The sequence below is a fragment of the Mizuhopecten yessoensis genome, unplaced genomic scaffold (genome assembly GCF_002113885.1).
Source record: "Mizuhopecten yessoensis strain PY_sf001 unplaced genomic scaffold, ASM211388v2 scaffold9895, whole genome shotgun sequence".
NCBI classification, from domain to species: Eukaryota; Metazoa; Mollusca; class Bivalvia; order Pectinida; family Pectinidae; genus Mizuhopecten; species Mizuhopecten yessoensis.
Genome location: NW_018408276.1, coordinates 366,201 through 383,025, shown reverse-complemented (window position 1 = coordinate 383,025; position 16,825 = coordinate 366,201). Strand labels below are relative to the sequence as shown.

The 16,825-nt window shown below is 40.2% G+C and overlaps 1 protein-coding gene across 1 annotated transcript; it reads right to left on the bottom strand.

Moving 5' to 3' along the window:
- Nucleotides 1–262: 262 nt before the first annotated feature.
- Nucleotides 263–16,075, bottom strand: LOC110458994 (angiopoietin-related protein 1-like). Its single transcript, XM_021511011.1, has 5 exons — nt 15,760–16,075; nt 12,721–12,770; nt 10,197–10,296; nt 2,666–2,830; nt 263–507 (listed from the first exon to the last, which is right to left on the bottom strand). Exons 1-5 carry the CDS (start codon nt 16,073–16,075, stop codon nt 263–265), a joined length of 876 nt encoding a protein of 291 aa, XP_021366686.1.
- Between the last annotated feature and the right edge of the window lie 750 nt (nt 16,076–16,825).

Here is a 16,825-nt window from a genome sequence, read left to right as displayed (position 1 = left end):
TAACACACAGTATAGCACTGTTGCTATATAACACACAGTATAGCACTGTTTCTATATAACACACAGTATAGCACTGTTTCTATATAACACACAGTATAGCACTGTTTCTATGTAACACACAGTATAGCACTTTTTCTATATAACACACAGTATAGCACTTTTTCTATATAACGCACAGTATAGCACTGTTTCTTTATAACACCCAGTCTTCATGCGTTTTATTGGCATCACTATCACAACTAACCTTGCCACTTGTTGATATTTAAGTTCCCTTCTCTTTTATCAACATCTTGGCTTTCTTAAGACCATCAAAATTTCGGAATGCTCGCCAACACATAGAATTCGCTCCAGTCAGTACATTATATAATCCGTTAAGATTTTGAGACAGACAGTCATTGAGCCAGCCTGGCCCATTGAACGCGGCTACACAACTTCCGAGAGACCTCACGTCATTGTCGCGGTCTGTCGTAGAAAACTGCATTCCATTATGAAAAGAGAGACTGTCGCCTACAAAAGATGAATATCGAAAATATTTGCATTATTTGTTGACTTTATTTATTTTTTTATCAAAGAGAGGACTGTGATAGATTTTTATTTTACATTGTATGTACGTATATCATGTAACGGAGTTTGAAAACATTTTTCATCTGAAAACGACAACTATACGAATTATAATCCATATCATATGGAACCATGGATTTTGTTGCTGTCAGGTTCTGCCTTAGGCTGCGTAGGTCACCTCCTGTTTACTTGCCGTATTCTTCATGTTCATGGAGGAATTTTACTTTACGCCACATGAACAGCTGTAGTGCGTTCATGTAAGCGCGTGATTCAATATTCCCATGTCAATGATTGTATTAACGTTAGAAAAATCCGGATGCATTCCATATATTAAAAATATTAATATACGAACGTATTAGCTCCAGTACCAACATAATCATCAACTGTGAGTCTGTGGTTGTCTTACCTCCAGTACCAATTTAACCATCAACTGTAAGTCTGTAGTTGTTTTACCTCCAGTACCAACATAACCATCAACTGTTAGTCTGTAGTTGTCTTACCTCCAGTACCAACATAACCATGAACTGTTAGTCTGTAGTTGTCTTACCTCCAGTACCAACATACTCATCAACTGTCAGTCTGTGGTTGTCTTACCTCCAGGACCAACATAATCATCAACTGTCAGTCTGTAGTTGTCTTACCTCCAGTACCAACATAATCATCAACTGTTAGTCTGTAGTTGTCTTAACTCCAGTTCCAACATAATCATGAACTGTTAGTCTGTAGTTGTCTTACCTCCAGTACCAACATAATCATCAACTGACAGTTGATGGTTATGTTGTACTGGAGGTAAGACAGCTACAGACTGACAGTTGATGAGTATGGTGGTACTGGAGGTAAGAGAACTACAGACTAACAGTTCATGGGTATGTTGGTACTGGAGGTAAAACAACTACAGATTGACAGTTGATGAGTATGTAGTTGTCTTACCTCCAGTAGCAACATAACCATCAACTGTTAGTCTGTGGTTGTCTTACCTCCAGTACCAACATAATCATCAACTGTCAGTCTGTAGTTGTCTTACCTCCAGTATCAACATAACCATCAACTGTCAGTCTGTAGTTGTCTTACCTCCAGTATCAACATAACCATCAACTGTCAGTCTGTAGTTGTCTTCCCTCCAGTACCAACATACTCATCAACTGTCAGTCTGTAGTTGTCCTACCTCCAGTACCAACATACTCATCATCTGTCAATCTGTAGTTGTTTTACCTCCAGTACCAACATACTCATCAACTGTCAGTCTGTAGTTGTCCTACCTCCAGTACCAACATACTCATCAACTGTCAATCTGTAGTTGTTTTACCTCCAGTACCAACATACTCATCAACTGTTAGTCTGTAGTTGTCTTACCTCCAGTACCAACATACTCATCAACTGTCAATCTGTAGTTGTTTTACCTCCAGTACCAACATACTCATCGACTGTCAGTCTGTAGTTGTCTTACCTCCACTTCCAACATAATCATCAACTGTGAGTCTGTAGTTGTCTACCTCCAGTACTAACATAATCATCAACTGTTATTCTGTAGTTGTCTTACCTCCAGTACTAACATAATCATCAACTGTTAGTCTGTAGTTGTCTTACCTCCAGTACCAACTTAACCATCAACTGTTAGTCTGTGGTTGTCTTACCTCCAGTACCAACATAACCATCAACTGTGAGTTTGTAGTTTTCTTACCTCCAGTACCAACATAACCATCAACTGTCAATCTGTAGTTGTCTTACCTCCAGTACCAACTTAACCATCAACTGTCAGTCTGTAGTTGTCTTACCTCCACTTCCAACATAACCATCAACTGTCAGTCTGTAGTTGTCTTACCTCCACTTCCAACATAATCATCAACTGTGAGTCTGTAGTTGTCTTACCTCCACTTCCAACATAACCATCAACTGTGAGTCTGTAGTTGTCTTACCTCCACTTCCAACATACTCATCAACTGTCAGTCTGTAGTTGTTTTACCTCCAGTACCAACATAACCATCAACTGTCAGTCTGTAGTTGTCTTACCTCCAGTACCAACATAACCATCAACTGGGAGTCTGTAATTGTCTTACCTCCAGTACCAACATAACCATCAACTGTGAGTCTGTAATTGTCTTACCTCCAGTACCAACATAACCATCAACTCTCAGTCTGTAGTTGTCTGCCTCAGAAGATATATTGAACGTGCCAAAATAGGAGCACTTTCTGATGTCCATTTTGTCTACCAGATCCACCATAAGCACATACTCTTTACCGTTGACGAGTTGGTATATCTTCTCGAGTCCTATAAATAATAAAGTCCTTATAAGACGCGGATATTTCTGTATTCCATTGTTAATATGTTATGACTACACTCATTTCATATTGTTTGTGTCTTGTTGGCCACACTTAAGTCATATTTATTGTTTGTATATTGTACAAGATTTTGATACTGGCTACGAATTCTGAAAAATAATCTTAAATCAAAAACCACTTTTGTATCCCTTTTGTAGCGACTGATGTTTTGTGGGTAGAGTGTATTTATTTGTTTGTTTTTTGTTTCGTTTTACTTTGCGAAAAAGGTTTTAAAAGATGTTGAAAAACTTAAAAAGGTAAATCGGCGAAGAAATTGTACATAATAATATTTGTTATTGTAGATATAGATCTAATGCAGATGATCCTATATTAATTGTACAGAAAATGTATCATACGAACTGTTTATGTTTGGTACATCATATCTGTTACAAGATTTTATCGGTGCATTCAATCTTGTAAAATGTTTTATCGTAAATGGTTGATAAAAAAACTGACAATAACATCTTCGTTTCGTAAATATGTTAGTGTGATGTAGGTAAGGTGTACGGCCAGTCGGAAGAGGACTATTTCCTCACTGTGGTCCATAGCAATCTTTAAGGCCCTTAGCAATAGCTACATCCACTTCAGGAATCGAGCTTACAACCTGCCAAGCGAAGTTAAAGTACTACAAAAGCTTTTATAAAGGAATCGGTACTAAAATGAACACAGCTCTACAGTAACAGGACACTGCCTTAGGTTTAATGTCAAAGTTAAAGGGCACGAGTTCTTGGGTGACAATGAGGAAGGGCAATGCCAGTTTGAACTTAACAGTCGACTGGGGGATACAAGGAGAAAGAACAATGACAGTTTAACTTTACAGTCGACTGGGGGATACAAGGAGAAAGAACAATGACAGTTTTAACTTTACAGTCGAGTGGGGGATACAAGAGAAAGAACAACGACAGTATTAACTTAACAGTCGACTGGGGGATACAAGGAGGAAGAACAATGACAGTTTACCTTTACAGTCGACTGGGGGATACAAGGAGAAAGAACAATGACAGTTTAACTTTACAGTCGACTTGGGGATACAAGGAGAAAGAACAATGACAGTTTACCTTTACAGTCGACTGGGGGATACAAGGAGGAAGAACAATGGCAGTATTAACTTTACAGTCGACTTGGGGATACAAGGAGGAAGAACAACGACAGTTTTAACTTTACAGTCGAGTGGGGGATACAAGAGAAAGAACAACGACAGTATAACTGTATAGTCAACTGGGGGATACAATGAGGAAGAACAATGGCAGTGTTAACTGAACAGTCGACTGGGGGATACAAGGAGGAAGAACAACGACAGTGTTAACTTTACAGGTGACTGGGGGATACAAGGAGGTAGAACAACGACAGTATTAACTTTACAGTCGACTTTGGGATACAAGAGAAAGAACAACGACAGTATAACTGTATAGTCAACTGGGGGATACAAGAAGGAAGAACAACGACAGTATTACATTTACAGTCGACTGGGGGATACAAGGAGGAAGAACAACGACAGTATTACCTTTACAGTCGACTGGGGGATACAAGGAGGTAGAACAACGACAGTATTAACTGAGCAGTCGACTGGGAATACAAGGTGGAAGAACAACGACAGTATTACCTTTACAGTCGACTTGGGGATACAAGAGAAAGAACAACGACAGTTTAACTTTACAGTCAACTGGGGGATACAATGAGGAAGAACAACGACAGTATTAACTGAACAGTCGACTGGGGGATACAAGAAGGAAGAACAACGACAGTATTAACTGAACAGTCGCCTGGGGGATACAAGAGAAAGAACAACGACAGTTTAACTTTACAGTCGACTGGGGGACATAAGGAGAAAGAACAACGACAGTATTAACTTTACAGTCGACTGGGGGATACAAGGAGGAAGAACAACGACAGTATTAACTTTACAGTCGACTGGGGGACATATGGAGAAAGAACAAGGACAGTATTAACTTTACAGTCGACTGGGGGATACAAGGAGGAAGAACAATGACAGTTTAACTTTACAGTCGACTGGGGGACATAAGGAGAAAGAACAACGACAGTATTAACTTTACAGTCAACTGGGGGATACAAGGAGGAAGAACAATGGCAGTATAAACTGAACAGTCGACTGGGGGATACAAGGAGGAAGAAAAACGACAGTATTAACTTTACAGTCGACTGGGGGATCCAAGGAGGAAGAACAACGACAGTATTAACTTTACAGTCAACTGGGGGATACAAGGAGGAAGAACAATGGCAGTTTAACTTTACAGTCGACTGGGGGATACAAGAGAAAGAACAACGACAGGATTAACTGAACAGTCGACTGGGGGATACATACAAGAGAAAGAACAACGACAGTTTAACTTTACAGTCAACTGGGGTATACGAGGAGGAAGAACAATGGCAGTATTAACTTTACAGTCGACTGGGGGATCCAAGGAGGAAGAACAACGACAGTATTAACTGAACAGTCGACTGGGAAGAACAATGGCAGTATTAACTTTACAGTCGACTGGGGGATACAAGGAGGAACCACAATGACAGTTTAACTTTACAGTCGACTGGGGGATACAAGGTATTAACTGAACAGTCGACTGGGGGATACATACAAGAGAAAGAACAACGACAGTTTAACTTTACAGTCAACTGGGGTATACGAGGAGGAAGAACAATGGCAGTATTAACTTTACAGTCGACTGGGGGATACAATGAGGAAGAACAACGACAGTTTTAACTGAACAGTCGACTGGGGGATACAAGGAAGAAGAACAATGACAGTTTAACTGTACAGTCGACTAGGTGATACAAGGAGGAAGAACAATGGCAGTATAAACTGAACAGTCGACTGGGGGATACAAGGAGGAACAACAATGACAGTTTAACTTTACAGTCAACTGGGGGATACAATGAGGAAGAACAACGACAGTATTAACTGAACAGTCGCCTGGGGGATACAAGAGAAAGAACAACGACAGTATTAACTGAACAGTCGACTGGGAAGAACAATGGCAGTATTAACTTTACAGTCGACTGGGGGATACACAGTTTAACTTTACAGTCAACTGGGGGATACAAGGAGGAAGAACAATGACAGTTTACCTTTACAGTCGACTGGGGGATACAAGGAGAAAGAACAATGACAGTTTAACTTCACAGTCGACTGGGGGACATAAGGAGAAAGAACAAGGACAGTATTAACTTTACAGTCGACTGGGGGATCCAAGGAGGAAGAACAACGACAGTATTAACTGAACAGTCGACTGGGAAGAACAATGGCAGTATTAACTTTACAGTCGACTGGGGGATCCAAGGAGGAAGAACAACGACAGTATTAACTGAACAGTCGACTGGGGGATACAAGGAAGAAGAACAATGACAGTTTAACTTTACAGTCGACTGGGGGATACAAGGAGGAAGAACAATGGCAGTATTAACTTTACAGTCGACTGGGGGATACAAGGAGGAAGAACAATGGCAGTATTAACTTTACAGTCGACTGGGGGATACAAGGAGGAAGAACAATGGCAGTATTAACTTTACAGTCGACTGGGGGATACAAGGAGGAAGAACAACGACAGTATTAACTTTACAGTCGACTGGGGGATACAAGAGAAAGAACAACGACAGTTTAACTTTACAGTCAACTGGGGGATACAATGAGGAAGAACAACGACAGTTTAACTTTACAGTCAACTGGGGTATACGAGGAGGAAGAACAATGACAGTATTAACTTTACAGTCGACTGGGGGATACAAGGAGGAAGAACAATGGCAGTATTAACTTTACAGTCGACTGGGGGATACAAGGAGGAAGAACAATGGCAGTATTAACTGAACAGTCAACTGGGGGATACAAGGAGGAAGAACAATGACAGTATTAACTTTACAGTCGACTGGGGGATACAAGGAGGAAGAACAATGACAGTTTAACTTTACAGTCAACTGGGGGATACAAGGAGGAAGAACAATGGCAGTATTAACTTTACAGTCGACTGGGGGATACAAGGAGGAAGAACAATGGCAGTATTAACTTTACAGTCGACTGGGGGATACAAGGAGGAAGAACAATGGCAGTATTAACTGAACAGTCGACTGGGGGATACAAGGAGGAAGAACAACGACAGTATTAACTTTACAGTCGACTGGGGGATACAAGAGAAAGAACAACGACAGTTTAACTTTACAGTCAACTGGGGGATACAATGAGGAAGAACAACGACAGTTTAACTTTACAGTCGACTGGGGGGTACAAGGAGGAAGAACAACGACAGTATTAACTTTACAGTCGACTGGGGGATACAAGGAGGAAGAACAATGACGGTTTAACTTTACAGTCGACTGGGGGATACAATGAGGAAGAACAACGACAGTTTAACTTTACAGTCAACTGGGGGATACAATGAGGAAGCTGGGGGATACAAGGAGGAAGAACAATGGTAGTATTAACGTTACAGTCGACTGGGAGATACAAGGAGGAAGAACAATGGTAGTATTAACGTTACAGTCGACTGGGAGATACAAGGAGGAAGAACAATGGCAGTATTAACTTTACAGTCGACTGGGGGATACAAGGAGGAAGAACAATGGTAGTATTAACTTTACAGTCGACTGGGAGATACAAGGAGGAAGAACAATGGCAGTATTAACTGAACAGTCGACTGGGGGATACAAGGAGGAAGAACAATGACAGTTTAACTTTACAGTCGACTGGGGGATACAAGGAGGTAGAACAACGACAGTATTAACTGAGCAGTCGACTGGGAATACAAGGAGGAAGAACAACGACAGTATTACATTTACAGTCGACTGGGGGATACAAGAGAAAGAACAACGACAGTTTAATTTTACAGTCAACTGGGGGATACAATGAGGAAGAACAACGACAGTTTAACTTTACAGTCAACTGGGGGATACAATGAGGAAGAACAACGACAGTATTAACTGAACAGTCGACTGGGGGATACAAAGAGGAAGAACAACGACAGTATTAACTGAACAGTCGACTGGGGGATACAAAGAGGAAGAACAACGACAGTATTAACTGAACAGTCGACTGGGGGATACAAGGAGGAACAACAATGGCAGTTTAACTTTACAGTCAACAGGGGAAACAATGAGGAAGAACAATGGCAGTATTAACTGAACAGTCGACTGGGGAATACAAGGAGGAAGAACAACGACAGTATTACCTTTACAGTCGACTGGGGGATACAATGAGGAAGAACAACGACAGTATTAACTGAACAGTCGACTGGGGGATACAAGGAGGAAGAACAATGACAGTTTAACTTTACAGTCGACTGGGGGATACAAGAAGGAAGAACAACGACCGTATTAACTTTACAGTCAACTGGGGGATACAATGAGGAAGAACAACGACAGTTTAACTTTACAGTCGACAGGGGGATACAAGGAGGAAGAACAATTGCAGTATTAACTTTACAGTCGACTGGGGGATACAAGGAGAAAGAACAATGACAGTTTAACTTTACAGTCGACTGGGGGATACAAGGAGGAAGAACAACGACAGTTTAGCTTTACAGTCAACTGGGGTATGGGGGACACAAGGAGAAAGAACAACGACAGTATTAACTTTACAGTCGACTGGGGGACACAAGGAGAAAGAACAACGACAGTATTAACTTTACAGTCGACTGGGGGATACAAGGAGAAAGAACAACGACAGTATTAACTTTACAGTCGACTGGGGGATACAAGGAGGAAGAACAATGACAGTTTAACTTTACAGTCAACTGGGGGATACAATGAGGAAGAACAACGACAGTTTAGCTTTACAGTCAACTGGGGTATACGAGGAGGAAGAACAATGGCAGTTTTAATTTTACAGTCGACTGGGGGATACAAGGAGGAACAACAATGGCAGTTTAACTTTACAGTCGACTGGGGGATACAATGAGGAAGAACAATGGCAGTATTAACTGAGCAGTCGACTGGGGAATACAAGGAGGAAGAACAACGACAGTATTAACTTTACAGTCAACTGGGGGATACAAGGAGGAAGAACAACGACAGTATTAACTGAACAGTCGACTAGGGGATACAAGGAGGAAGAACAATGAGAGTTTAACTTTACAGTCGACTGGGGGATACCATGAGGAAGAACAATGGCAGTATTAACTGAGCAGTCGACTGGGGAATACAAGGAGGAAGAACAACGACACTATTAACTTTACAGTCAACTGGGGGATACAAGGAGGAAGAACAATGGCAGTATTAACTTTACAGTCGACTGGGGGACACAAGGAGAAAGAACAACGACAGTATTAACTTTACAGTCGACTGGGGGATACAGGGAGGAAGAACAATGGCAGTTTACTGGGGGACACAAGGAGGGGATACAATGAGGAAGCTGGGGGATACAAGGAGGAAGAACAATGACAGTTTAACTTTACAGTCGACTGGGGGATACAAGGAGGAAGAACAATGGCAGTATTAACTTTACAGTCGACTGGGGGATACAGGGAGGAAGAACAATGGCAGTTTAACTTTACAGTCGACTGGGGGATACAGTCGAAAGAAAAATGACAGTTTAACTTTACTGTCGACTGGGGGATACAAGGAGGAAGAACAATGGCAGTATTAACTTTACAGTCGACTGGGGGATACAAGGAGGAAGAACAATGACAGTATTAACTTTACAGTCGACTGGGGGATACAATGAGGAAGAACAATGGCAGTATTAACTTTAAGTCGACTGGGGGATACAAGGAGGAAGAACAATGACAGTTTAACTTAACAGTCAACTGGGGGATACAATGAGGAAGAACAATGACAGTTTAACTTTACAGTCGACTGGGGGATACAAGGAGGAAGAACAATGGCAGGATTAACTTTACAGTCGAATGGGGGATACAAGGAGGAATAACAATGGCAGTTCAACTTTACAGTTGACTTGGGGATACAAGGAGGAAGAACAATGGCAGTATTAACTTTACAGTCGAATGGGGGATACAAGGAGGAAGAACAATGGCAGTTCAACTTTACAGTTGACTTGGGGATACAATGAAGAAGAACAATGGCAGTATTAACTTAACCGTAAGTTGTGGACAAGGAGGAATATAAAATTAAAACGATAGACCTGACGTCTTGGGACTACGAGGAAGTAAAACTATATCATCGACTAAACCTTCCATTCAAGATAAGGTTGAATGAAATATTTACAATATGGTCTTACCGGCCGACCTGAGAATGCAAAGAAGACAAACCTATGTTTGACTCGACAATGAAATAATACCGACATGTAACGAGGATTCCCTACACAACATTGTAATATGGCCGTACTTACAATCATGGGCGTGGGGATTACTTACCAATCCAAAATTCCCCACTTGGATTGTTGCCAAATCCATTTCTATAAGAACTCCAATCCCTTTCAAAGTCCACAGAACCATCGAATCGCTGATGTATTACCTAGTGAATAAATCAAATTATAAGTAAAAGGGTATAAGGGACATCTTATAATCAAATAAATCAAATGAATGTGTACGACCTAACACTCCTTATGTTCGATCGTGATATAATGAATAGGAGAGAAGTACCTAAAACTCCTAATGTTCCACAGTGAAAAAATTAGTAGGACCTAAAACTCTCCTAAAAAAAAAAAAAATAGGATTACGGAAAAATATTGTGAGAATATTTTTTTTTTCTACGTAGTTTTAAGGTTCATTGTATTTCTCCGCGCAAAAATTCTATTTGTTTACGTTTGTCACAGGCGATCGTTAACTATTGAGTTTAGTAGTAATTTGAAAAACATGGTGTTTAGTTGATTTTTTTAAATGGAGAAATATATAAGGTAGTAGTATATAGATGCTGAATAGTTTATCATACAGTATTTTCAGTGTTTGTCGTTCGAACAATTTTCTCATCGCTCGCACGTAAATAAAATCTCTAGTTCACCTGCGGTAGCCTCTCGATTTTATCCACGTGCTCGAAATGAGGAAATTGTTCGAAAGACAAACCCTGAAAATACAGTGTGATAATCTATAAATCACTCCTTTTGTTCTACAGTATAATAATGAGAACGACATAACACTCCGTTTGTTCGACAGTGAAATAATGAGAACGATATAACATTCTTATTGTTATACAGTGAAATAATGAGAACGATATAACACTCCATACGTTTTATAGTATAACAATGAGAACGATACAACACTCCGTTTGTTCGACAGTGCAATAATGAGTAGGACCTAAAACTGTGCTGCAGTGAAAACAGGAGTGGAACCAAAAACTACTAATGTTCCACAGTAAAAAAAATGAGTAGAATCTAAATCTCCTTATGTTCTACGGTGAAAAACTTAGTAGGACCTAAAACATCTAATGTTCTACAGTGAAAAACTTAGTAGGACCTAAAACATCTAATGTTCTACAGTGAACAACGTAGTAGGACCTAAAACATCTAATGTTCGACAGTGAAATAATTAGAACGATGTAACACTCCGTTTTTTCGACAGTAAAATAATTAGAACGATCTAACACTCCGTTTATTCGACAGTAAAATAATTAGAACGATCTAACACTCCGTTTGTTCGACAGTGAAATAATTAGAACGATCTAACACTCCGTTAGTTCGACAGTGAAATAATGAGAACGGTATTTATCAAATATATACTACTTTTTACCACCTACCGGTAGCATGATCAATTAAATATCAACTTGAGAACAACTTGAGAAGGGATTTTCCCATTCCTCAGCACTTTGGAACGTATTTTCTCAAAAAAGAACGTCTGCTCGCGCCAGATGACGTCCAAAATCGGAAATAAGGTCCACACAAAAGTGATTCGCGTAAGAAAATAGTCCGTCATAAACATATCATTACAAAGATACGGAAAAATATTGTGAGAATAACAACACCATTTCAGGTGTTAATGTGCATATGGAAAACCCAATGACGATAGGATTGTTTTAAAAATATTTTCTTTCTACGTAGTTTTAAGGTTCATTGTATTTCTCCGCGCAAAAATTGACCATTGAGTTTAGTAGTAATTTGAAAAACATAGTTTTTAATTGATTTTTTTAATGGAGAAATATATAAGGTAGTTGTAAATAGATGATAAATAGTTTATCATACAGTATTTTCAGTGTTTGTCGTTCGAACAATTTTCTCATCGCTCGCACGTAGATAAAATCTCTAGTTCAACTGCTGTAGTCTCTCGATTTTATCCACGTGCTCGCGATGGGAAAATTGTTCGAACGACAAACCCTGAAAATACAGTGTGATAATCTATAAATCACTCCTTTTGTTCGACAGTGATATAATGAGAACGACCTAACGACCGAACGACAGTAAGTTACAGTCCAGGTATATCAACAATAAGTTACAGTCCAGGTATATCTACAGTAAGTTACAGTCCAGGTATATCTACAGTAAGTTACAGTCTAGGTATATCTACAGTAAGTTACAGTCTAGGTATATCTACAGTAAGTTACAGTCTAGGTATATCTACAGTAAGTTACAGTCTAGGTATATCTACAGTAAGTTACAGTCTAGGTATATCTACAGTAAGTTACAGTCTATGTATATCTACAGTAAGTTACAGTCTAGGTATATCTACAGTAAGTTACAGTCTAGGTATATCTACAGTAAGTTACAGTCTAGGTATATCTACAGTAAGTTACAGTCTAGGTATATCTACAGTAAGTTACAGTCTAGGTATATCTACAGTAAGTTACAGTCTAGGTATATCTACAGTAAGTTACAGTCTAGGTATATCTACAGTAAGTTACAGTCTAGGTATATCTACAGTAAGTTACAGTCTAGGTATATCTACAGTAAGTTACAGTCTAGGTATATCTACAGTAAGTTACAGTCTATGTATATCTACAGGAACTTACAGTCCAGGTTCCATCGTTGAGATCCCAATTGCATGGACAGAATTGTTGTTCTGAAATACAATATCAAAAAGTTTAGATTTGATAAGGATACGATGTAAAGGCGATATGAACGAGTTAGATTTTACATTCATACTGACGACATTCCTAATAACTTTATAAGTAACAAAAACATCCTTTCCACGCTCACTGCATCTTTTAATCCAGGCTACTTAATTTGGACGAAATTCCGTTCTGTTTCTGAATCGAATAAAATCCGAAATCTGTTTCTATATAAAACATCTATCGACTGACATGAATAATGACAAGTTCGAGAAAGGAGTGCTACAATTCTATGAAGTATCTTTCGGTAATCGAGCTGCCTCTCTATGTAGTATCTTACGGTAATCGAGCTACCTCTCCATGTAGTTTCTTACGGTAATCGAGCTGCCTGTCTATGTAGTATCTTACGGTAATCGAGCTAAAATGTACCTCTCTATGAAGTATCTTACGGTAATCGAGCTCCCTGTCTATGAAGTATCTTACGGTAATCGAGCTACCTCTCCATGTAGTTTCTTACGGTAATCGAGCTGCCTGTCTATGTAGTATCTTACGGTAATCGAGCTGCCTGTCTATGTAGTATCTTACGGTAATCGAGCTACCTGTCTATGTAGTATCTTACGGTAATCGAGCTACCTGTCTATGTAGTATCTTACGGTAATCGAGCTGCCTGTCTATGTAGTATCTTACGGTAATCGAGCTCCCTGTCTATGTAGTATCTTACGGTAATCGAGCTACCTGTCTATGTAGTATCTTACGGTAATCGAGCTACCTGTCTATGTAGTATCTTACGGTAATCGAGCTCCCTGTCTATGTAGTATCTTACGGTAATCGAGCTCCCTGTCTATGTAGTATCTTACGGTAATCGAGCTACCTGTCTATGTAGTATCTTACGGTAATCGAGCTACCTGTCTATGTAGTATCTTACGGTAATCGAGCTGCCTGTCTATGTAGTATCTTACGGTAATCGAGCTCCCTGTCTATGTAGTATCTTACGGTAATCGAGCTACCTGTCTATGTAGTATCTTACGGTAATCGAGCTGCCTGTCTATGTAGTATCTTACGGTAATCGAGCTCCCTGTCTATGTAGTATCTTACGGTAATCGAGCTACCTGTCTATGTAGTATCTTACGGTAATCGAGCTGCCTGTCTATGTAGTATCTTACGGTAATCGAGCTCCCTGTCTATGTAGTATCTTACGGTAATCGAGCTACCTGTCTATGTAGTATCTTACGGTAATCGAGCTGCCTGTCTATGTAGTATCTTACGGTAATCGAGCTCCCTGTCTATGTAGTATCTTACGGTAATCGAGCTCCCTGTCTATGTAGTATCTTACGGTAATCGAGCTCCCTGTCTATGTAGTATCTTACGGTAATCGAGCTCCCTGTCTATGTAGTATCTTACGGTAATCGAGCTCCCTGTCTATGTAGTATCTTACGGTAATCGAGCTCCCTGTCTATGTAGTATCTTACGGTAATCGAGCTCCCTGTCTATGTAGTATCTTACGGTAATCGAGCTCCCTGTCTATGTAGTATCTTACGGTAATCGAGCTCCCTGTCTATGTAGTATCTTACGGTAATCGAGCTCCCTGTCTATGTAGTATCTTACGGTAATCGAGCTCCCTGTCTATGTAGTATCTTACGGTAATCGAGCTCCCTGTCTATGTAGTATCTTACGGTAATCGAGCTCCCTGTCTATGTAGTATCTTACGGTAATCGAGCTCCCTGTCTATGTAGTATCTTACGGTAATCGAGCTCCCTGTCTATGAAGTATCTTACGGTAATCGAGCTACCTCTCCATGTAGTTTCTTACGGTAATCGAGCTGCCTGTCTATGTAGTATCTTACGGTAATCGAGCTGCCTGTCTATGTAGTATCTTACGGTAATCGAGCTACCTGTCTATGTAGTATCTTACGGTAATCGAGCTACCTGTCTATGTAGTATCTTACGGTAATCGAGCTGCCTGTCTATGTAGTATCTTACGGTAATCGAGCTCCCTGTCTATGTAGTATCTTACGGTAATCGAGCTACCTGTCTATGTAGTATCTTACGGTAATCGAGCTGCCTGTCTATGTAGTATCTTACGGTAATCGAGCTGCCTGTCTATGTAGTATCTTACGGTAATCGAGCTCCCTGTCTATGTAGTATCTTACGCTAATCGAACTCCCTGTCTATTTAGTATCTTACGGTAATCGAGCTGCCTGTCTATGTAGTATCTTACGGTAATCGAGATCCCTGTCTATGAAGTATCTTACGGTAATCGAACTCCCTGTCTATGAAGTATCTTACGGTATTCGAGCTCCCTGTCCATGTAGTATCTTACGGTAATCGACCTGCCTGTCTATGTAGTATCTTACGGTAATTGAGCTCCTTGTCTATGTAGTATATTACGGAAATCGAGCTGCCTATCTATGTAGTATCTTACGGTTATCGAGCTGCCTGTCTATGAAGTATCTTACGATAATCGAGCTCCCTGTCTATGTTGTATCTTACGGTCATCGAGCTGCCTGTCTATGTAGTATATTACGGAAATCGAGCTGCCTATCTATGTAGTATCTTACGGTAATCGAGCTCCCTGTCTATGTAGTATCTTACGGAAATCGAACTCCCTGTCTATGTAGTATCTTACGGTAATCGAGCTCCCTGTCTATGTGGCATCTTACGGTAATCGAGCTCCCTGTCTATGTTGTATCTTACGGTAATCGAGATCCCTGTCTATGTAGTATCTTACGGTAATCGAGATCCCTGTCTATGAAGTATATTACGGTAATCGAACTCCCTGTCTATGAAGCATCTTACGGGAATTCGAGCTCTCTGTCCATGTAGTATCTTACGGTAATCGAGCTGCCTGTCTTTGTAGTATCTTACGGTAATTGAGCTCCCTGTCTATGTAGTATCTTTGGGTAATCGAACTCCCTGTCTATGTAGTATCTTATGGTAATCGAGTTCCCTGTCTATTTATCATATAACGGTAATCGAGCTCCCTGTCTATGTTGTATCTTACGGTAGTCGAGCTCCCTATAGAAAGGTAAGGATGATCCGCTGTTCTGGTTCGCCGATGGAGTTGGTTCACACAGAGGAAAGGACGTGGAGTACGTACGACATATCCCTGTCTTATTACTGTACGAGAAGGAAAGGCAGTTCTGTACACCACAGTACACTCCGCACAGTGTTAGACTGGTCAGTGTGTAGTTGGTGATTAGTCCGTCGCCGTACATGATGTCACTAAACTCGGTATGAATGGCGAACGTCCTGTTACGTATTGTGATAGCATCAACAGAACACACAAACATAACGCTGAATATCAGTAGAACCAGCATTGTTAGTTAACTCCTCTTGAGTACTGTCAGGGTAACTAGTAAGGTTAGTTAATTACTCGTGGACTTACAGTTTACTGGTATTAAGACATAGACAGTGTGAGCTAACGACGGTTCCACAACTTAGCCGCAGATAGGGGTAAACGTCGTTTACTAACACGGCAGTCACGCGCAATGAACAAATCAGTCATACCTGGTGTTCACATAACTTATGAGTGGGAGCCCTAATTGACTTTATAATAATGTTTGACTACGGTGAACAGTTACAAAGCGAGATATATCTGTTCTTATCGTTCAATTACAAGAAAGGTCCCAGACGTGTAATCTACACTCGCATTTCATAATGAATCATTCATATTAGGTCTAATTGTCAGATGCTCCAGAGGCTAGTTTTATACTGATCTAATCTAAAGAGGCCGGGCTATAGCAGCAACCTATAGTTAGTAATTAGTAAAAAATACCTGAGTGTCATGTCATCAAGATTATGTACCTGATAACTATTATCTTCCAGTTGTTTTAGCAAATGCGGAGCCTAAAACCTACGTTCTCGCTTAACATGTACAATTTCGAGGTCGCGCTGTTCTCAGCGTTTCGGATTTTCAATATTCGGTGCTTTGTTACACTAGCACTTCAAACCTATATCAATTGATTCATCTGACTTTCGACTTTTTTTGGCCCCACCCATCAGCCCCTGGGGGTCAGTCAGGGCTCATATGTGCATACCATCAAACTGCAACCCAAAACTGATAATGC

What these genes read in the sequence shown, in the direction of transcription:
- LOC110458994 (XM_021511011.1), bottom strand. Translation starts at nt 16,075, where the DNA reads ATGCTGGTTCTACTGATATTCAGCGTTATGTTTGTGTGTTCTGTTGAT. An exon ending in AAGTGGGGAATTTTGGATTG is followed by an intron (nt 2,831 to 10,196) that starts GTAAGTAATCCC and finishes TATTATTTATAG; the next exon opens with GACTCGAGAAGATATACCAA. An exon ending in TGGTTATGTTGGTACTGGAG is followed by an intron (nt 508 to 2,665) that starts GTAAGACAATTA and finishes CATCTTTTGTAG; the next exon opens with GCGACAGTCTCTCTTTTCAT.